At 43.6% G+C, this 21,247-nt stretch overlaps 3 protein-coding genes across 6 annotated transcripts in view; 2 read left to right on the top strand and 1 right to left on the bottom strand.

Annotated features, from left to right (window-relative positions):
• The window catches only part of ush (Zinc finger protein ush), a 53,585-nt gene extending 37,348 nt beyond the window's left edge, over window positions 1–16,237 (top strand). For 3 of the 4 annotated variants that reach the window (XM_066287147.1, XM_066287148.1, XM_066287144.1), the window contains 6 exons: window positions 11,816–12,236; window positions 12,293–12,421; window positions 12,734–13,081; window positions 13,135–13,837; window positions 14,288–15,149; window positions 15,206–16,237. In XM_066287147.1, the coding sequence (XP_066143244.1) occupies window positions 11,816–12,236; window positions 12,293–12,421; window positions 12,734–13,081; window positions 13,135–13,837; window positions 14,288–15,149; window positions 15,206–15,486 (2,744 nt within the window). In that variant the 3' untranslated portion in view covers window positions 15,487–16,237. Of the gene's footprint in view, window positions 1–11,175; window positions 11,604–11,815; window positions 12,237–12,292; window positions 12,422–12,733; window positions 13,082–13,134; window positions 13,838–14,287; window positions 15,150–15,205 lie in introns of those variants that run through there. The other variant, XM_066287149.1, reaches the window with a different exon arrangement.
• Window positions 16,238–17,827: 1,590 nt separating this feature from the next.
• fs(2)ltoPP43 (female sterile (2) ltoPP43) lies at window positions 17,828–19,296 on the bottom strand. Its single transcript, XM_066287245.1, has 4 exons — window positions 19,080–19,296; window positions 18,651–19,009; window positions 18,238–18,400; window positions 17,828–18,130 (listed from the first exon to the last, which is right to left on the bottom strand). The coding sequence occupies exons 1-4, from the start codon at window positions 19,266–19,268 to the stop codon at window positions 17,888–17,890; spliced, it is 954 nt and encodes a 317-aa protein (XP_066143342.1). The 5' UTR covers window positions 19,269–19,296; the 3' UTR covers window positions 17,828–17,887.
• Window positions 19,297–19,448: 152 nt separating this feature from the next.
• Window positions 19,449–20,696, top strand: Chmp1 (charged multivesicular body protein 1). The gene is made up of 3 exons (XM_066287246.1): window positions 19,449–19,600; window positions 19,810–20,275; window positions 20,325–20,696. The coding sequence occupies exons 1-3, from the start codon at window positions 19,567–19,569 to the stop codon at window positions 20,443–20,445; spliced, it is 621 nt and encodes a 206-aa protein (XP_066143343.1). The 5' UTR covers window positions 19,449–19,566; the 3' UTR covers window positions 20,446–20,696.
• Window positions 20,697–21,247: the final 551 nt, after the last annotated feature.

Below are 21,247 nucleotides of genomic sequence, written 5' to 3'. Positions count from 1 at the left end.
CGAAATGGCACAAAAAGGCGGTGGCTGAAAAAATTGTTATTGTCGATACCTAATCGAAAATGCCACATGGCCATTCGGACCGGCTTATCGCGATCTGCTTGACGCGAATTTGATGGGGAAACGCTCCCCGTCGATTTAAACATGTGCGAAGACAAACAAAAATCGTCTCATTCGCGTTTCGAGCAGTCGTCAGACTGGGGAGAGCGATAGGGAAACGTAAAAAAAAATTTAAAAAAAAAAAAAAAAAAATTTTAAATTAAAAAAAAATTAAAAAAAAAAAAAAATTTTAAATCTCCGGTCCCCGCTCGGTTGATTTAAAACCGAAAAGTGGAATCCGAGGCGACCATACCTCGTCCCAGATAACCATCTCGAGCCGAAATTTAAACAATTTTACAATATCAGCGGGCGTCTCCGGCTCATCTCTGCATTTCAAAAAAATCCAAACGATAAGGCGGCACCTTGAAAGGAGACCGCCGCTTCCACGTAATATTTTAAGAGTTTTTGATTCGGTGCCAGATTGCCCAGGACATATGGGAAAAATTCCGGTTTCGATGGCCGGCGATAAGAGCCGCGCTGTTTCGGGATGGCACCGGTCCATTGTTTCACTAAATGGCCAAAATTATTTGTCGAATGCCTCACATTATGCAGCTGCCCCGTAGGGGCGAGTGTCGGAGGCGCGATAACGCCAGATACGAGTTGGAAGTAGGAAACGAGACTAAGGAGAGATAAGAAAGTAATATGGCGGCTGCAGCAACGAGATAAGAGCTGGGTGCACCGGTGCAGCTACGTGCTCAACCCCCGCGCCGGGGGTGCCGGATTAAGGCCAGCGCGGGGTCATAATGTTTCTATACGCTCAAAATCAACCCTTTCTTCGATACTGCAACAATGCACGGGAACTTCGAGCATTCAAGAAATTATGGATGTTCAAAGTTTGCCCTTTGGAGCAAAATGAAATATCCATTAGTCACCGGCGAGATAAGATAGCTCCGAACTTCTAAAAATTTTAAAAAGTTGGTCCTTAGTAAACAGTAGCTCGTTCGTCGGGGAGATAACGGGCCGAGTCATTTTTATCTGGCCCGGAATACTTTATGTAACTGCGCGAAAGTCTCATGTATGCCCTTATCTCGGCCAAGCAGGAGCAAGTTTGCAGCCCGGACGCCTTATCTCCTATCGCTCCTGCTGGAATATACAACGGGACACCACCAACAGCAAACGTCCTCATTGAGCGTCCCTTATCTTGGCATCTTTCTGCGTTTGAATACGTTACATGCATATGGCATTGTGCTTAAACAGTTCTCGATATCGATGTAGGTGAAATGGACGGATCCGAGAAGGACCTCGTGGACGTCTGCTCGTTCGGTCCCAATGCGAAAGGAAACGTGAAAAACCACGGGGGGAGTCCCTCGGAGTCGGAAAGGGGAGGAGGCGCGCCCGAGAGTGGACGACACTCCTGCGGGGGACACTGTCGGAAAGACACTTTCGGTTTCTGAAAAATTATGTTAATTCCCTTTCGAGCTCGAGCCCCGCCGCCGGATTTCCTTTCCCATCAAGGTTCGTCCAATGTATCCACTCGTTCTTCCAATATATCAAAACTTGCGGGTGCACTGTGTTCGAGATAAGAACGTCCAGCGTGGGGATCTCGTTAACGGTAGGAGACACGGACCCGGTTAATTGCGAGAAAAGACGCGCGTTTGAGGGGGCGCTTTCGCGACGCGGGCGAAGTTATTTTTGTTTATTTCGAAAAAAAAATTGGATTTTTTTTCCCCGAGTCCCGGCGAGGGGCAAGTGGAAACTGAGACCAATTTTCCGTTGCAGTTTTCGAAACGTGAACCTTTGCCACCCTGTTCGTTGAAAGTGGCACGGTTTCGACCGTGGACCTACCATGGGGCATTTGTTTATTATTTTGCCGAGTACCATCGCCTTCCTGAAATGTCTCCCCGATGACATGTGGCATCCTGCTTACAGGGCGGTCGCCGTTACGACGCTCACCATTGGGACCTCCAAAGCGGAAAGAGTTGCGGGGTGGGTGAAGTTAGGAAAAAGTTGCGCATTGCGATGGCCGTTACGGAACCGTTTCGATTTTTGGATTTACGCATCATTTGGATTTCGGACTTATTCGTCATGGTTCCCGAAATACCCACACGATTTTGATAAAACTTGGGTGACTGACATTTCTTGTCACGACATCGACAGACGTCTTCTAAGCAAATTTTGCACGCTGACAACGGAATTTTCGTCCTCTTACATACTCCACTCGTGCCGCAACATTAATTGCGTTACGATTGCACGGAGGCGGCCATTTTGAACATTTCTTGTAGTTTTTAATTTGTTTTAGAAATAGACTAACTGGAGCAGTTAAAAATTTTCGGTATTGCGGTGCTTTCGCAGAGGACAATGGAAAAATGCACTTTTCGAAGCGTGGTGTAAAATTCCAATATGGCGTCCATAGGACAAAGAATGGTTGATTATCAGTGTGGAATAGCTGGAAGACGCAGAAAAGGTCTGTCGCTGTCATGCGAAGCGTCATAACGTGAAATGTCATCAGCCCAAGTTTCACTGGAATCCGATGGGTATTTCAACAACCCTGACGGATCAATCCTAATTCAGCCCACCCTGTAACTCTTGCCGTCTCCGACGTCCCAACGGTGAGTATTCTAAAAACGGCCACCCTGTATATAAGGTGGCTGTTTCTGAAACTCATCCTCGAGGATAACTTCGGTAATCATAGGAAGTACGTAAATTGGCGCCAACGGGCCCAACTTGGAGTGAAATAACGAGTCGAGCGACATTCCGAAGAACCCGAAAAAAATAAAATTTTCTAAAAACGTGTACGAAGCAGCTTCTGAACGAGGTAAAAAAATTGTCTTAAATCCACGAAAATTTACCAGGACCGTACTTGAGGAAAAAACGGGCGATGGACATCGTTGTCAAACTGAATGTCATAGAATGACACCAAGACTGATTTCAGGTTTTCACCGTTTATACGTAGCGAATGTGTTCCGCACAGTACGGAGATATTGCAATAATTTATTATCTTCAAAATTGACACCATAAAATGGGTGTATGCTATAAATCGCCATTATGCACGGCATAACCTTATGCGGCAACTTGGTGACATTTATAAAACAAACCTATTAAGAATTATATGTGCTCGACATAACAGGGTCGGCTTAAGGAGGAATTTTACCTACGGTGCACGCACGAAGAACGACATGGATTCGTTATTAAAAAATTATTTTTCGATCCTCCATTGCGTCGATTTTCACTTCATTCATTGGCCTTAAACGGAATGGCATACAGGGTGAATCACTTGCGTCACGGAACGTAAATGGGCAGAGGCTTTAAATTATGCGATTTGCGGCTTTGTCCTATGGATGGGGAATTACGTATTCTTGAGAAGGACCCGGTCCCCCCTGAACCGAATAAAGTACAGAATGCGTAACGTATGACGCGGCGACATTAGGCGTCTGAATAAAGTGGGGTCGCCCTGTAGAGGTAAATAAATTTTTTTTTTAGATCTCTCCAAGAGTTGCCAACGTCCGGTTGTAAGTGTGGCCCAACTCGGACGATCAAGCACAAGCACTTGATTCGACATGTAATTCAAGTAAATTGGGAAATCTGCTACTTAACAGATAAGCTCGATCATGAAACCGTTTCCACGGCTTTGTTAGCGTTTGTTCAGTCGGCACCTGGTGAGGAACTCCTACCCAAGACATCAGCACCCTTAAAACCTTAAAATTTGTAAGGAAATTTGCTTGCAAGCCGCACTATTCGATATCTGCAAGTAAACTTGCTTACAGGTTCCCACTGTCCCATGCCCCACATTCAATATCTGTAAGGAATTTTGCTTATAAATTCCCATTATTGCGTATATTGCATATTAGATGCCTGTAAGAAAATCCTGTTCACAAATTTTCGTCATTTCGCATTCTATATTCCATGTCCGTGAGGAAATTCTCTTGTGAATTTCCCTCATCGCGTGTTCCTATATCTGTAAGAAAACTCGATTACAAATTTCCACTTGCAAACGTTTCATATCCGACATGTCTAACGCAATTTCCTTCCACGTTCCATTGCTCCGCGCTCCACACTGGACGTCTCTTAGGAAAATCACTTGCAAGTTTCCACTATTCCACATTCCATGCCTGTAAGGAAGTTTGCTTACAGGTCCCCGCTGCTCTGTGCCTCATATTCGATGTCTGTAAGGAAATCTGCGTGCAAATTTCCATTTGTAAGCGTTCCATTTGCACCTGATTATTCCGCACGGGGAACGGTGCATTTCCCTTATACGGAGTGTCGCGAAGTTCCCAAGACCGCCTCTGGAATATGACCATAATTTCATTACCTTCTTGTAGATGCAGAGGAACAGTCGATACGATCAAAGCTCTTCTGATAGACGTTTAATGTAAACGGCGTTATCAGGTCGGAAGCGGCATTTATCTACCTTCCCCGGCGGTGCTGCTCTTCCTCTTATAAAGTGATTAGCGGCGAATAAAGACAATGATTGAGCCGAACGACGCCCGACGTCGTCGTTATCGGCGTCGGCAACGCCGGCGGGCCGTTTTAATCATCCCTTTACACATTCATCTTTCGCACCTTATCTGGCAGTGGCCAGGCCGCAAAAACTCTTGGATGATAGAGCGTTCAAAAACATCCGCTCCGCAGGTATTGCACCCGTTGTTGTTTCAAGTTTCGGGCTCAAAGTGGAAACTTTAGGAAACTCTTTAAGATCCCCGATAGAGTTCTCAGATCAATTTTAGATTGGCAACGATTTATAACTTCCTCTAATCGAGCCGTGGCACCCGGGCGATACGATCTATCGATCACGGCCCATTAGCATAAGACATTGATTTATAATTATGATTTTTTTATTTTTTTATTTTTTTTTTATTAGTTTTTTTTTTATTTTTTTTATTTTTTTGAAATTAGAGGACACGCTCGATTTTTTCGGGGGCGAGGGGAGTGTGGTGGGGGCGACGTGGAGACGTCCCCGATTGGAGGCAGTGGCTACTCGTCTGTTATTTACGAGAACATTAATTGGCCAGATTAAGATCGCAGCCGGGCGCCGAGGCTGTTAGATCGGCGGCCCTCGAGATAGCGATATACACACGCACTCGGGTTTAATGCATTAACACCATTGAGATTAACCAGGACCTCTATTGGTCTATTATTATTATTGTTGTTGTTGTTGTTTCGTCCGTTAGGAGTTGCACGAAACGGTTCTCCGAAGGCCACCGCGAGTAACCTCGTTTCGGCGACGGAAACGAATATCGGACGAAAAGTTGTTTGTTGTTACTTTAACGCTAAAAACAATCCCATTCGGACTGCATTTGCGTGAATTTATTCAAACGATTTCCGATGTATCTGGCCGCTATAAACCAAACTAATGTACGTTTATCTGCCTAATGCACCTTTATCATTCCCGGCCGCGAAAGTATCTCTTTTTCGAGATAGCTCCGGACGGAGATACACCAAAGTGCATTTAAATAACCAAAGATAACGGGGACGATAGCGCATGACGCCACTTTACTTTAAAAGTTTTTTACGATAAACGCGGCCAGACCATCGTATCTCCGGGAAAAAGTTGTCGGGCGCTATCGCCGAAGAAATGCGGTATGATTAAGTTAATGCTTCCCAGACAGGTTATGGCGATGTCGAATCGAAGAATTACAAATGAAGTTACACTTGTGCGTACACAGAAAAGGACATTGGCAGTGTTGGTAAAGGCGACACACACACACACACACACACACCGCAACTGCACACGCACGCACACATGCACACGCGCTTCCTTCCTGCATATCCGCGTTGCCGATTCGTATGCCTGACGGCATGTTCGAAAGTCTCTGGTATCGGTGCAAACGTCAAAAGAATCATGTTCGACACGCAATTATCGGCAGTGTGGATCGCGAAGAACAAAGCGCAAGAATATGTGCAGGTATTGCATACCGAAGATCGCCGATAAAACGTTCCGTGAATAAGTAACGTACAATTCGAATTACGAATGTTTGCGGCTTCGGTTTGAAAGAAAAAAAAAAGAGGAGGGGGGGGGGGTTGTGACGAAAAAACGAACGGTCCTCCTGAAAAACCGCGGACGCGTCCTTCGCCGGCTTCCGCAATCGGGCGAAACGTCCCACCTGATCCGTCCAGGTTCCGATCTTTCGCCACAGCAGGCGTTCGATTGCGTAAACGATGCGGACGCCCGATGACGTGAACACTCTGTACGATGGACAATGTAAAAAAATCCCTGACCCGGACAACGCAAACAATGGGCGCGCTCGATAATGTAAACAATGTTCTCTCGATAGTGTAAACACTGTTCCGCTCGGTAACGTAAACAATGTTCTCTCGATAGTGTAAACAATGTTCTCTCGATAGTGTAAACAATGTTCTCTCGATAGTGTAAACAATGTCCTCTCGATAGTGTGAACACTTTTCCGCTCGGTAACGTAAACAATGTTCTCTCGATAGTGTAAACAATGTTCTCTCGATAATGTAAACAATGTTCTCTCGATAGTGTGAACACTTTTCCGCTTGGCAATGCAATTTTTTTTCGTCAATAATGTAAACAATTCGCGCCCGACCCTGAGAATATTTTCGGCGCTCGGGAATGTAAACAAAGTTTACGCTCAATGATTTAAACGCTGTCTACGCTCGATAGCGCAAGCAACGTGTGCGCCCGACAACGTAAACAGTTCTCGATGACACACAACACAAAGATAATAAGAAAAAGGCGAAAAATTCGCCCCGAATTGAAAATTTTACATCCCCGATGACCGTGACTGTTCAAAAAAGGCGCTTAGACGACCAGCGGTCGATGCCTGAAATGGTTCCGCAAGCACTTTGCCCCCGAGCTTTGACAACGAATTTGTAAACGCAAAAGTCTGAACCTTCACAATTTGAGGAATATCTGTCATTTAAAACTCCTAAAAACAATAAGAACTTCCATTAAAAGAGTTATTACCGTTAGATAATGTACCAAGTCATCTTTCAAGGTAACAACTCAGGAGCGAGAATGGGTCAGTTTTTGTCACGTGCACACCGCCCAATGTAGCCCTATTAGTTCAATCCAGCGATCGGAACGTAATAAGACTCGCCAAACTGTATTAAACGTAGTAATTAAGTTATACAAGTTTTTAACACAGCTTTGGATGGGGGTGGAAGAATGTCTTTCAGAGGAAGTGGTACGCTGCTGGCTTTTCTGAAAATAAAAATTATTCTTGAATTTTCCGTTCAATTCTGGGGAAATTTACCTCTCTCGTGATTTTTTTCGTCCACCTGACCATTTCCAAGTAAAAAGAATAAAAATAATTGTAATTTACGTCTTAAAGTTATAATTAGAACGTAATGGTGCCAACACTTCACCGGAAATTTTAAAAGAAGAGAAAAATGATCCACCACATTTTTTTAAAGAGTAGAGATAAGTCTTGAAGGTTTTTTACGTCACAAGTAAACATCGTTAGAGAGTCTCCAGTCTTTTTTGAAGAAATTTAAAATTTTCCACTTTTCGAGTTAAATTTGAACTCCCTGTATCTGCTAAAGGAACCCTTATTGGACGTTCAATACGCTATTAAAGTTGAGCGCAATGAAACTAAGACACTCTGTATATATATATATATACAAGTTGCAAACATTTATTTTTAAAAAAAACCTTAAAATTTTAACTACTTTCGCTAATACAAACACTTCGATAATGTGAACCAAACCTGCTTTAGAACTGGTTTACATTATCGAGCGTCCGCAATATTTGCAACGCGCCGCCGCGACGGTCTCTACGCCGCTGGCCTTGCAGCAGTCACTATTTTCAAATTTCCCTCGTCTTTTTCCGGAAAGACTCGGCCACTTTCGAATTTCGATGGAGGAGCGGGAGCGATAAAGAATTTGAGAGGACGCACGGCGCTGTGCTCGGAAGCAGTGGAGGCCTTATGGAAGTCGAGGATCGCCGGCCGGTTAGGGCGGCGGGGTCGAGTTGGGAGGTGGAGGGATGGGGTGGATCAAATGTCTCGGTCATTCCTGGCAGCACCTTTTGAGGATTTCTTTCATTTACTTGCTCGTTCTCTCACGGTCGGACTGCACAAACCGACACCCTGTCGAGACGGAAAGTCGCAGAGCTGATCGGTTTCGCTCCGAAGCAATGTGCCGAGCGCCCTGTAAATGGCCCCTGTACTTTGTCCGCTTGTTCCACATCGGAAAGTATCATGGCTTCTTCGCGGCGCGTCCCAGAAACGTGCTAACAGATAACAAGAAAGACCGATCCAGCCAAATGTGTCTCAGCGAAGCAGTCCCCCCTTTCCATTCTGCGGGTTGTTTAAGTTTTTTTTTTTTTGTTCTGAAAAATCGGACGTAAATCTCGCCAAGTTTTTCCTGTTCCGAGAGAGCGGAGGCCCGCGGCCGCCGCGGCGCCCCGACCTAGGCCCATCGGACTTATTTTTTCTCCTCGCGGCCAACTCGCAATGGCAGTTTTGACCGAATTTGTCCCGCACAAAGACGCTTCTAAAAGCGAGGTAGGACGAAAACCATAAGAATAACTCCCAATTAGCGGGATTAAGGCAGCCACTTTTCGACTCCCCGCGGAACGCAGACCCGCATCTCTTGCGTAGGGCAAGTTTGGCTGATTCGCTCGGTTCTTTCTGAGCCGTAGCTGTTGCTCCTTCGGCATCACCCCCCTCCTCCCCCTCCTCTCCGCCACCTCCCCACCCCCTTTAACGAGGAATTAAAAGTGTCGAAAACTCGTAAAGGTTTCGCCTCGGGGGCAGCTCCCGTTCGGTAAATTGAGTCGAAAATCGGACGGGTAAAAACGGCATTCCTGGCGTCACAAACGAAACCAGAAGCTGTCCGAGCTTCTCACACGCATATACAGGGGATCTTCGCTGATAAGCCTCTTCCTCCCGAGACAACTTAATCAATTTGTACAAGAAACGAATGTCATCTTTTACCGGAGACAGGCAATTAGTCGGACAGCCGATCATAACCCAGATGGGCCGATAAGCCGTTTGGTCCGACACGACGATCTGTTATAGGTTATTGGAGCGTTTTTGTTCCCCTCAAGTAGCCACTGTACTATTCTCTAATTGAGTTTCCAAATGATAAATCGTCAGTGGCGAATGCCGTCGCTGGTACTGGATGGTAGCCGGCACAGGTGTCGTCGCGTTGACTCTTTTACGAGTGCCGAACCTAATTGTTTTACATACAATGGTACTACCATCGGCACCGTAAACATTTTAGCGGCTCAATCGCGGAATGCCATCGCGACGACGAAGAATGGTGTTGCTTTGTATGTTTCTGAGTCGTCCTACAAATTGCCCATGGCTCCGCTATTCACTGATTATCTAATGTTAATTAACGGCGTCGCTGCCAATTCGCCTTTAGAAGATTTTCTTGCTCGGAGAGAGGAAATGAGTTGACGAACTCAATTTTTGTCGTCTTTCAATTAAAAAGAAAACCAAAACGATTCGATGACGTATAGTCCGTTTCCCTCCGTTATCGTCTTGCAATTTCTCAATATTGATCGAGATTACGTGGTCGAATAAAGGAGCTCGCGCTAATGGAGTTTGCCCCCCCCGATCCCGCTCGCCCCCCCCCGAGGGAACCCCATGGGAACGCATTTTTCGGCGATTCTAGTGCTAGAGCCGGTGCCCCCCTCCCCGGATCTCCCAAGCCGCCGTGGTGATGTCAGCGTCGGATGTGACGAAAATGGACTCTCTAGCGTCAGGATCTCAATGGTGCAAATTAAATGAGTGAGGTGGGGAAAAGGACGAAAAGGAACGGCAATGAAAAACGATCTTCATTAACGAGATATGAAGTATGAATGCATTTTCTGTTGGATTAATCTGACAAAAAGTAGCCTTATCGGAACACCGGAGACAGCGGTTGGCTACCAGCATTAATCAGCCATATAAAAGAGGAGGCGAGAAGGGTTATACGTTCGGTTTGCAAAATTCGCTCCAACTTAAATCAATCCGGGCCTGATTAACTGGCGTTTCACGGAAACCCCGCAACCCGAACTAACCTGAGCTAACCTGAGCCGACCCGCGCTAGCCCGAACCGGCTGGCGTTTTATAGAAACACCCGCAACTTTCAACTGTATACTAATTTGAAACCAAAAAACAACATCCGCCTGAAGTGGCGAGCTATAAATCTATGGAGCGAGGAACACCATGATCGCTGGTACTCATCTAAAAATCTTCAACTGCTTTTGCATCTTGGGTGTATAAAGTTTCGCAAGATCTGAATCTTCGGAGATTTATTACCTGACCGAGCTAACTTGTGTGTGTGTGTGTGTACTTTTACATTTCGGCTGCGTTCTTGCATCACTCACTCGATTAACTTCCTGTGCTGTAAACGCTGCCGATGATTTCGCCGAGGCTGCCGGGTGGGTTTGTTCGGTCGCCGATAATCGGGAACGTGGCGAATCTATGTGTGTGTATGTGTGTGTGAGAGTGTGTGTGTGTTAGTGTGTGTATGTGTGTGTGTGTGTGTGTGTGTGCTCATATACATTTAAATGCCATAAAGGCTTATCGGACTAATAGCGATCTTAAATGCTAATGGTCGCCGATTGCACAAATACATACGCAATTATTGTGAAGATGAGCGGATGAGATTTCACGTTTTCTCGTGATATTTACCTTGCTGATCCTAAAACTCATACGTCGGGATTTCATTATCATTTTCCCATACACCCACGTTAGACGACTGCTTGTAGAACGTTCCAATCTACATCAGACATCTCGATCTCCCTCGGCTCTGCATTCCCCAACCTAATTAAAGATTCCTTATCGCGTGTATGCAGTTCCTGTCTCGGGGGGGAAATTTTAATTATTATCAATTCTTAGCTGCGCCGCAGCTTCTCCGCCGCTGGCCCTAATGCGAAAATCATATACAGAGTGCGATAAGATAGGGCATCTTATCCTTCGCAACGAGGGGCCCCGAAAAGCCGCCAATGGAAGAGAGAAGAGAGCTCTTCGGCAGTCAGTGCGGGTTTATACGTGGAAGTGAACGTGTGCCTTTTGTGTTGTAGTTCATCACAAAAGTTTCGATTGTTGGCTGGTAAGTTGGAAGAACAGCAGGAAGACTACGATGCAATCGAAGAGATTTACTGCGGTACAAATGGCGCGAAACTAGATAAGAGAGACAGGAACACGGCTCTGTGGTAATGAAGTAGTTCTGCTGTGTCGAGGGTCGGGTACTGTTTAATAGGAAGAGGTGTTTTGCTGGGAAATACTATTGCCCTGTACTGACGATGAATTTACTTTGTTTATCATCGTGAGACTTGCAGAGATATCCGCAGTGTAACGAGGTCCGCAGCATTTGACAACAACGTTCGAAATCGCACAAGTCCGCATCTAAATCCGTCAAGATCGACGTTCAAAGTTATAAATCATCCCTGGTAGCTCGACGGCACTATTGAAGCCTCCGTGTCGATCTCTTTTCCGCGCGTTTAATTTAGCGTAAATCCGTCCTTGGCCCGCACTTGCCACAAAACCTGATTCCTATACGCGGCAACACACAATACACCAATAGATACCGGGGACCTTCACCAGGTTAACTGCCGGTTTGGAGTTACATGGTGCAGTGCCGAGGCTCTTGATGTGCATCCCCCGATGGTAAATATCCCAGTGAGGACCAGAAATAATCGAATTTCACAATCCTTAAATAGCTTAACGTCTGAAATTCTCAATTAAGTGGCACTTGAAGTATTTTCATGTGTTAATAGTGCATTACTCGAAAGATTAATTCCTACTTAAATATCGATGACGCTTGCCATCTTCCCTTACAAGTGCTTTATTGTAGTTAATTTGCACTTCCTTATTTACAGCCGAGACTGCCGCGACCACGTGGACTGAAGGCGCCCCAGACTCCGCTGCCGCTCTCACAGACTCCGAAATGGTAACAGTACTGGAAACATCCCCCAAAAAAAGTGACACCCCTGATGGCCCCCCCTCGGGCTTAGATGACGGCAAGAGCCCAGCCAAGCCGGACATGGAGGAAAAACAGCCCAAGATTCGCCTTAAAGCTTCCTTGGCCACTGACCCTGCTATCATGCTAGGAAAGCTCAAAACTGAACTGGATTCTGTGGTAAATCAACCAGCGACCCCCGAGTATCTGGCAAGCTTGCCTCCAGCGATCCAGTCGGCGTTGGCCAGTAGGGGGCTGTTATTTCCCGCGGGGTTGAACCTCAATGAGGCAGTCGCAGCCATGGCGGCAGCTCAAAGGGTTGTGTCCACTGAGACGGTGAGGTGAGTTATGCTCGTTTAATTTATCGAGGGAGATTGGTGAAATAAAGGGTTTTTAGAGCTGCCTCGGTGGAAGCAGTTGAACCTGCCAGGGCTTCGGTGCCGGTCTACCAATGCGTGCCCTGCGGGATTCGATTTTCTTCGCTCAGTACTCTGGAAGCCCACCAAACTTACTATTGTTCCCACAGGTAATTGACGAATAAATTATGGAAAATCTCACGTGCGGCGTTTGTGCACCTGTTAGATGTAATCAGTTAAGATTGTACCAAAAATAAATTCAAGTTAAAGTAGAGAAGAGATAAGCACAAATATTCGACGATATCACTTCGCTATCGGTTGATTAACAATAGATTGTGACAGGGACATTCCTTTAGTTATGCGTGCGTCACTGATTTCTATTTTCCCACAGTGAGACAATGTCCGGCAACATTATATCATTTAGATAAAAAAAAATCGCGTTTATAGAAAAACAGTATCATGCTATTTTTCTTCAAAACTAGACCAAACAAACCGTCTGAAGATGACTTAAAGTCGTCAGCCGGCACCTCAGACGCAGCAGGCGGTAGCCAATCAGACGCAGACGGCGGCGATTCCACGAATAAGGGTCTGCGCGTGGGCAAACAGTACACTTGCATGCACTGTTCCTACAGCGCAGACAAGAAAGTGAGCCTAAATCGACACATGCGCATGCACACTGTGAGTCCTGGACCTGCCGCTGGTCCTGTAGCCAATGGCGAGGTTCCAGGAGCGACGCAAGACGCCCAGGACCGCTACTGCGCAGAATGCGACATTCGGTTTAGCTCACAGAAGACTTTTAGAGCGCATAAGATGCATTATTGCAACTCTCGGTAAGTTTAATCTGTGTACTTCTCGGAACTCGTGCAAATTTCCTGCTTTTCAGACATGTTGTGAAACCATCAGCGCCTGCGAGCAGTTGCACCTCCGGTTCGTCTCCCACGAGTCCAGTGGGGGAAGGGGGAACCTCCCCCTCACCTACAGCGCAACAGCCTTTCCTAGCTCTCCCCACTAATCCCATCATAATAGTACCGTACTCGTTATTCCGATCGGCCAGTGTGTTACCACCGTTATCAACCCCTAGTCCCGATACCCCTTGTTTTCTCTTACCAAACGGCACGCTGCAACCCATGACCAGTGCATTGGCTGCAGTGCAAAGCGAGCAAGTGCTAAAAGCCACCAATAAAGGCAACAAAGAAGGTCAGCCCCACAGGGAAACCTCCTCCGCACCTTTGGATCTCACAATTCGCAAGTCTCCGGAGTTGAAAAGGGAGGCTAAAGTTGATTTGGACCAAGAAAAGGAGAATGTGAAAAGAGACACTCCTTCCCCGGAGAGGGTGGAGTGCGAGCCTTCCATTCATGGCTCCCCTAGTTCTACAGCTCCAAGCATTAGCCCGAAACGAAGGCTTGAGGATGTTTCTAGGAGCAACAGCCCTAGATCTTCGAAAACTCCCAGACTGGAGGGTAAACATTCGCGAACAAGTCCTGCAGGTGAACTGACGCCCTCAACCCCTCAATTTGACTTACCACCAGCGTTGCATCCTCTTCTACTTCGTTCCGGCAGCATATCAAATCTCTTCCCTCCAGAGGTAAGTAGTAAAAACACTCCAATCCTTAGTCCGCCACTGATTTCGATCGGAATTCAGTGAAACCATTGGCGTAAAGTAGGCAATTTTCAAGTGGAGAGAGCGAGACTGAACATTATTTTGTGTTGAGGTGGGTCATATATTTAGTTGTTAATGGAAAATCATTGGCGTGCATGAACATTTTTTCTGTCTGTTGAAACTTTGTGCGTTGGAGTTTTTGCCTTAGTCCGCCACTGGTTTCGATCGGAATGCAAAGAAACCACTGACGTAAAATATGCAATTTTCACGTAGAGAGAGCGAGTCTGAAGATGTTCCCGTCTTCAGGTGGATCATATATTTAACGTTTAAAAGGAAACCATTGGCGTGCGATATTTATTTTTCGTTTTTGAATAATGTATAACTGTAGACCCGCATGAAATTGAAAGTAATCAAAAACACATTGGAAAATTGCAGATGCGTCTTTCGGATTTGCCCCCTCTGCCCCCCGTGTTGCCCCAAGTGATAGTGAAACAGGGCGTGTCCAAGTGCAAGGAGTGCAACATCGTGTTTTGCAAGCACGAGAACTACTTGGTCCATAAGAAACACTATTGTTTCGCCAGGGCGACTGAAGACGACGCCTCGAAGACGAGCGGCAGCCCTCCCGTGAGCCCTCGAAGTGGAGGAACCACTAGTCCTGCAGCCCAATACCAGCAGCTGATTTGCCTGGCCTGTGGCATCAAATTCACTTCTCCGGACAATCTCAATGCCCACCAGCAGTACTATTGCCTAAAGCGCAATGAGGCCGAACCGAAACGTTGCCCCAAATGCCGAGCTGTCTTGGAAGCAGGCCACCAGTGTGTCTCCCACACGGCGGTAGCAGGATGGAAGTGCCCGTGCTGCGACGTCATTAGTGCCACCGCCAGTGCCGCCCAGCGACACATGGAGACCCATACTGGGGTGAAGGCTTATCGGTGCACCATTTGCAAGTACAAAGGCAACACCCTCAGGGGAATGAAGACGCACATTCGGATGCACTTTGACAAGAGATCTCCGGACTTGCAAGAAGAAAAATACATTTCGTACATTTTGGAAGATGACCCTGTAGGCGCTAACGGACTGGAGGTTGCGATAGCCCCGAGTCTCCCCTCAGAGGAGGCCGTTCCAGAGTCTTCCACAAACCTCCACTCATGCCCGCAATGCCCCTATAATTCACCCTATAAAGCGAACGTGGTGCGACACATAAAGTTGGTGCACGAGGTCTCAATGGAGGAAGTTTCCAATGGCGAGGAGCGTAGCTTGAAAATCTCCCAAATGGACGAGGAAGACGAGATAATTGGTAAGTAATTTCCTTCATTTCGATATATGTTTTATTGAAATTCGTTTTTATGGCAGTTAAAAAAGAGGCAATGGAGCCCGAGGTGATCATCGCCTCAGTCGAGGGAACCATCAAGGAAGAACCCGACTTGGCCAAGAAGGAGTCGGACGAGGAAATACTGCAGGAGGCCGCCAAGCCGGGGGCTCACTATTGCAAATCCTGCGATATTTATTTCAACTATCCTACCTCTTTCATAGCCCACAAGAAGTTCTACTGCTCGAGTCATGCGGGGGAGATCTCCTCCGCCAACAACAACAACAACACCGCTGCCAGGACAGCAGAGACTTCCGTGTTATAATTGTCGATGTTTCGTATACGAATCAATAAAAGGGACCCGAAGTGAGTGGCTGCGAAGGCCTTTTTTAAGTACAGCAAGGTACGAGAAATGAATAGGAGTTTTTTGTTCTCTTGTGATTCTCCAAACCTCCCCGAAATTCTAAATATGATTCTTTGATGCCTGTAAAGCGCCCATAGAGAGACGCGTAGGGAGCGATATAGGTATTTGTGATTGACGAATAGACGATATTTGCCTCACTACCGCGCCTTTAGGAATTACTCTTTAGTTGCAGCATTATTGACAGGATTGAGGAATTCCTATTGCCTTTTCAAATTCCTTCCAAAACCCCTGGAGAGATGGAGGAGAGACAGCCTGTTGTTAAATGTTATGGAATAATCACCTGTATGTTATACCCTTAGCCTGTAAAGACGGAAAATTAGCGTTTAAGGTTTGTTTTGTATATAAACGTTAGATTTTTATAATTTTTATTTCGTATATCTAGCTATTTGTTAAATGATAATAATAACATGCCAAAGCATTTTTCCCGTTCAGTAGGGCGAAACATTTATCGTGATGTTGGAATCTGTTTAAACGGTTCACCATTCGTTAGGCTTCTTTTCTATGGTTATCATTCATAGACTATAATATCTCAATAGATGTAAAAATAGATCTATTCTTACTATAGCTGTGAAGGTGATGTCCCCAACGGACCCCTCTAGGTTACTATCGACATGATTACCGTTCTTGGAGACAATAAATTATTTATTTCTAAGCACAAGGCATTTTTATTTAATAACCATAAATCGCGCCCCCCAATCTGATTTAAAGTGGCGTTAATCCAGGCCATTTATTTCCAGATAAGAGCAACGTGTGTGCGTGAAAAAACTTGATTTCAACAGATTGGGGCTCTTTTTGCCGGCCCCGGTCGAATAAACGCAACCGGCAAATTGCTCGGGCATTTGCATTTTTCATGATGCACGCCTCGTTTTGCATACACTTGTAAACTAATACACAAGGCAAAGACCTGCATATACACGTAGAGAAATAAATAAATAACACACCTGTGCGGAGCGGTCCCGCGTGACGTCCCATTAATATGTCTCTTGTACTCGCTTCTCGGTTCGGATAAAACCGGTGGTCAAAAACTGGACAAACATCTTGAGAATCAAAAGAAGCAGCAGTTTAATATTAACAGTCGTTTCGCGAAAAAAAAACGCTCTAATTAGGAAATAAACACATTTTTGCCATATATTTCTTGACACAATGGAGTAAGGTATTTACATGCATTAAAATTACCCAACACCGGCAACCATAATTGAATAAAAGATTTATTTTCCGCGAGAAATAGTTTATGCCTGGAATTTTTAACACATTCGCTCAAGTGGGCGCAATAAATGTGAAGCAAGTAATAAGATTACAAAATGAAAATATGCAAGCGAACCGCTGTGCGGCCATTCCATTGGTTGCGATTAATTGTTACAGATAGATAATAAAATTGACCATATGTGGTCACCAAATAAAGCAGATTATCGAAAAAAATTAGCAAAAACGAGATTTGGTTTTTAAATGTGAGCCAAATTTAACATATGGAATAAATCGATAAAAGAGTTTTTGGGTAGAGTAACTGTGAAATCACTTTCTGCAGGTGCATAAGTATGCCTGTTTTATGATCGTATTTAGTGAAATTTTTTTTTCAAGTGAGTTGAACAGCCATCAACTATTGGAGCAAAACATTTTCCTTATCTGATATAGACCGCTTTTTGTTGTTTTGAGATACTGTTTATTTTGCACTATTGAAATTATTAATCCACAAATTGAACGATTTTTGGAGCCCATTTCTGCGCAAATACTTCTTGATAAAAAATAATATTTATCATTGGATTTAGAAGTATTAGTATTTAGAATTTCGTGCAGATTCGCAATAATACAAATAGTTGGGCTTTCCATTTGAAGGGGTACTCTTTGAGCTCGATACCATCAGATATTTTATGCATTCCATATCTATCAAAAATAAGATCCCTGTCGACGCATTTTATTTTAAAAAAATCACTGTTGAAATTGCATAGAAATTCGTTTCGTATTTTCACTACGCACTGGGTCCTATTCAATTCATTTCTTGACACAATGGCGCATGACACTTTTTAGTGCATTTCATATCGAAACACGTGTATCTTTCGCGAGCTCTCGTGCATTTTTTGCAAGATAAGGTTTCATTTGCATAAGTGTACAATAAATAAGGGCAGTTATCTGACCGTCTATGTAATACGAGGCATGAACCCTAGATCGTACTAGTCCGATAGGGTCGCAACAGGGAGATGATTGCGTGCTTGTAATAGGGTATTTCTTTAAGAAAAGACTGCAATCTAACTTGCTAATAAAAAACCTAATTTATTTTGATCTTATCATAGCTGAAAACTTATTTTTAATAATAAAATTCGTCTTCATCAATGTCGCCGTAGTAAAAATTATTTGAGAGATTACTGGTTTGGACGTCCTTGTTTTTGGCTTTGAATTTAGCGTATAAGTTGCCGTAGCGAAGCTCGTCTTCTCGATCATAGTTCAGTTCTTGGAAATCCTCCTCTTCTGTACTGTAAACCAAATCTTCCTCTCCGAAATCACTTGATAGCAGGTCTTCTTCAAGGTCCAACCGTTTTACTGCTTCAATCTAATTTTATGGTAATTACTTACAAAATCTCACAGATATCTTATGTAATATGAATAATTCTTTCTAATCTGCACAAATTAAATTTAATAATAAAACAAGGTTTTTACCATATCCTCTTCATTGACACTCTCCAAATCCTCCTCGTCAGGGTAACTGTTCCTCCAGTTACCCTCTGCATTGGAATCCTCACTCTCATCCTCAGAATCAAGATCGTTCAAGCCATTATCACGGGCGGAGCCGAAAACTAAGGGATCATTTAAAGGGTACACGCTGCAAGTAGAAAATATAAAATGTGGCTTTTTGCTTCATGAAAACTTACCTATTATTCTCAATATTTGCATACAGGAAAGACTGTTATCTTAATTAAAAAAATCAGAAGAGAAATCTCAAAACGCTTTAATATTATGATAATATTATGTCTACCAGGGTGATTTCAATTACAAAAACATAGAAACAGTGAAATTATACTACAGCTTAATAATACATCAGATTCATTACATCAAAATTATGTGGTACTAACCTAACATAGTCTTCTATATCAGCCTCTCCAAAATCATCTGAGCTCGTATAATAAAAATCGTAAACATATTTCATTTCCTCCTGATCAGTATGACTAGAGGCTTCTGGAGGACTATTCTCATCGCTTTCCAGATCAAAAACTGTTACTTCTGAAGAAGTCGAAGCTTGGGGCTCCACTTCATCACTGTGCAGCGACTTTCTAAAGCAGTTCACTACTTTGTATCTGTTCTTTTTCAATGATTCCTTTGCCTCTGCCCGCAACTTATCTGTGAGGTTAATGGAATGTTTTTTGTATTGATCTTTCAGTTCTTCTGCGTTCCCAGCACGATGCTTCTTTAAAATTGCGTCTATATGTTCTTCCTGTAAAGAAATAACACAAGTTGTTTAGCAACATGAATTTAAGATAAAAGAAAAAACAAATAATTCTTACCTTCTGTGATGTCCCAGCAAGTCTTAATACAGTGGAGAGACTTTCTGAGTCTTCATTCTGGTTTTCAGTGGTTTTCCGCCTTTTGCAATTTAATACTAATGTTTCTAAAGGATCTTCGTCTAAACGCCTTTTAATACGAACAACAGCAGCCATGTTTCTCGTTTCTCGGGAATGAGGGAAAATGTACATAAAATGGCGCACTATGCAAGACGTCAATGACGTCATTTGACTTTTTGTCAGTTATCATCTGGTTTTGCTTTTATTGGAAGTATTTGTGATGTCATAGGTTGCTTGACCAATCTGAGGGTTTTAAAGCCAGGGATGCCAATAATAAAATCAATTTTTATTTCTAACGATTTAGTTGGCAACCCTGCAATGAGTCATTTTTATAAAAATACGTCACTGTCACCAAGAAATAATAAACAATTTTCTTAATTGTTTTTTTTATCCAAATTAAGGTTTGTCAGAGGCTCTAGCAGATTCAACTATGGGCAACGAAATGTCTCAATCAGCTATGGAAAGTATCCTTTTCAGTTTATTTATTTCAGACATTTTTCTACCCCTTCAAAAAGAACGGATGAGTGGCCCTATTTGGGTAAGTCATTGCAGTCAAACTACCAAATAACTTTGACACAGTAATATTTCTATTTTAATTTTAATCTCTGATTTTAAAATGACTAGAACATGATGTTACTTAAATCAGTTGTATTTCCTTAACTCAATGCTCCAGAACATTTATTTAACCTCAAGTTTGCTGCCAAGGACTTAGAACGACAATCCAAGAGATGTACAAAAGAAGAAAAGCAAGAGAAAGCCAAAACTAAACAGGCAATACAAAAGGGCAACATGGAAGTAGCTCGGATACATGCTGAAAATGCCATCCGGCAAAAGAACCAGTCTTTAAATTATCTGAGAATGTCAGCTCGAGTAGATGCAGTTTCCAGCAAAGTGCAGAGCGCTGTCACTACGAGAAAAGTCACAAATTCCATGGCGGGTGTGGTTAAGGCAATGGATGCTGCCATGAGAAGCATGAACTTGGAGAAAATCTCTACTGTTATGGACAAATTTGAGCAACAATTTGAAGATTTGGGTGTACAAACCGACGTTTTGGAGAATACCATGGCGCAAACAACCACAACATTAATTCCACAGAACGATGTTGATTCTCTTATGCAGCAGGTTGCAGATGAGGCTGGGTAAATTCTTTCTTAAATGTTGTGTTAGGATTCTAATGGATTGTTTCAGCTTGGAGTTGAATATGGAGCTCCCAGTTGGACCTCAAGGTAGTACTCTCGCCACGTCACAAGCTTCACAAGAACAGGATGAGCTTACTCAAAGATTAGCCAAATTAAGGCAGGCTGAATAAAAATCTTTTTGATGGAGAAAATAGAATGTGTGATAAACAATATTGTATAGTTTTTAATCTTGCAAATATGTTAAATGAGATGTGTTAGAAAATGCACATGTCGGCTATAATATATTATGTATTATCTCTAAGTAATGTAGAATATTAATCATAATTTAATGGAATCACTTTTTGAATTTTTGAACATAAATCCCTTATTGTAAGCTTATTTTTATTTAATTTACAATAGATATTTTTAATACAAAGCGAAATACATTTTTCATTGATATTAGATAATAGTAGTTTATTCTTCCATTTTACCTCCAAAAAAACTCTCTAAATTGCGAGTATTTGGAATATTATTCTTTAACCTACGCCACTGGAAGAGAATATAAACAGGCATAGTTGCCACCTTTCAGCACTTTTTCCTACTCGTCTGCCTGTTTCTAGGTTATATTTCCCCAAAAAATTGAGGTTAATTCTCCTCTAAAATTTCAATTAACAAAAAAACAATAGGCAGACCTTAAACTTCCAATAAACGACCTTCTCAATGCATCTGATTCATTTAGAGAATAAATTAAAAGTATGTCATTCAGAAATACCATAAATATCCCGAAAATTCCATATTCGGCGCGCGAACTTTCAAACTGGCCGACCAAACGTATTTCCGCAATTCCGGTCGTTATGGTAACGGCATAAACAACCTCTAACCAATCACAGTTACCGCCCTGAACACGTGGGGCAACAGCGGCCATTTTGATTGGGCAGCCTTGGAAATTCATATTTCCCGCCAATTGCTCTTTGGCGTTTCCTGACCGTTTTG

Source organism: Euwallacea fornicatus, chromosome 11 (genome assembly GCF_040115645.1).
Source record: "Euwallacea fornicatus isolate EFF26 chromosome 11, ASM4011564v1, whole genome shotgun sequence".
Classification (NCBI taxonomy): Eukaryota; Metazoa; Arthropoda; class Insecta; order Coleoptera; family Curculionidae; genus Euwallacea; species Euwallacea fornicatus.
The sequence above is the reverse complement of the archived record's forward strand: the minus strand, read 5'-3'. Positions and strand labels throughout refer to the sequence as shown.

Bases quoted from the DNA above. Each gene is read 5' to 3' on its own strand.
- Chmp1 (XM_066287246.1), top strand. From the start codon at position 19,567: ATGGGCAACGAAATGTCTCAATCAGCTATGGAAA. The intron at 19,601-19,809 runs GTATCCTTTTCA...TCAATGCTCCAG, and splicing joins GTCTCAATCAGCTATGGAAA to AACATTTATTTAACCTCAAG. The intron at 20,276-20,324 runs GTAAATTCTTTC...GGATTGTTTCAG, and splicing joins CAGGTTGCAGATGAGGCTGG to CTTGGAGTTGAATATGGAGC.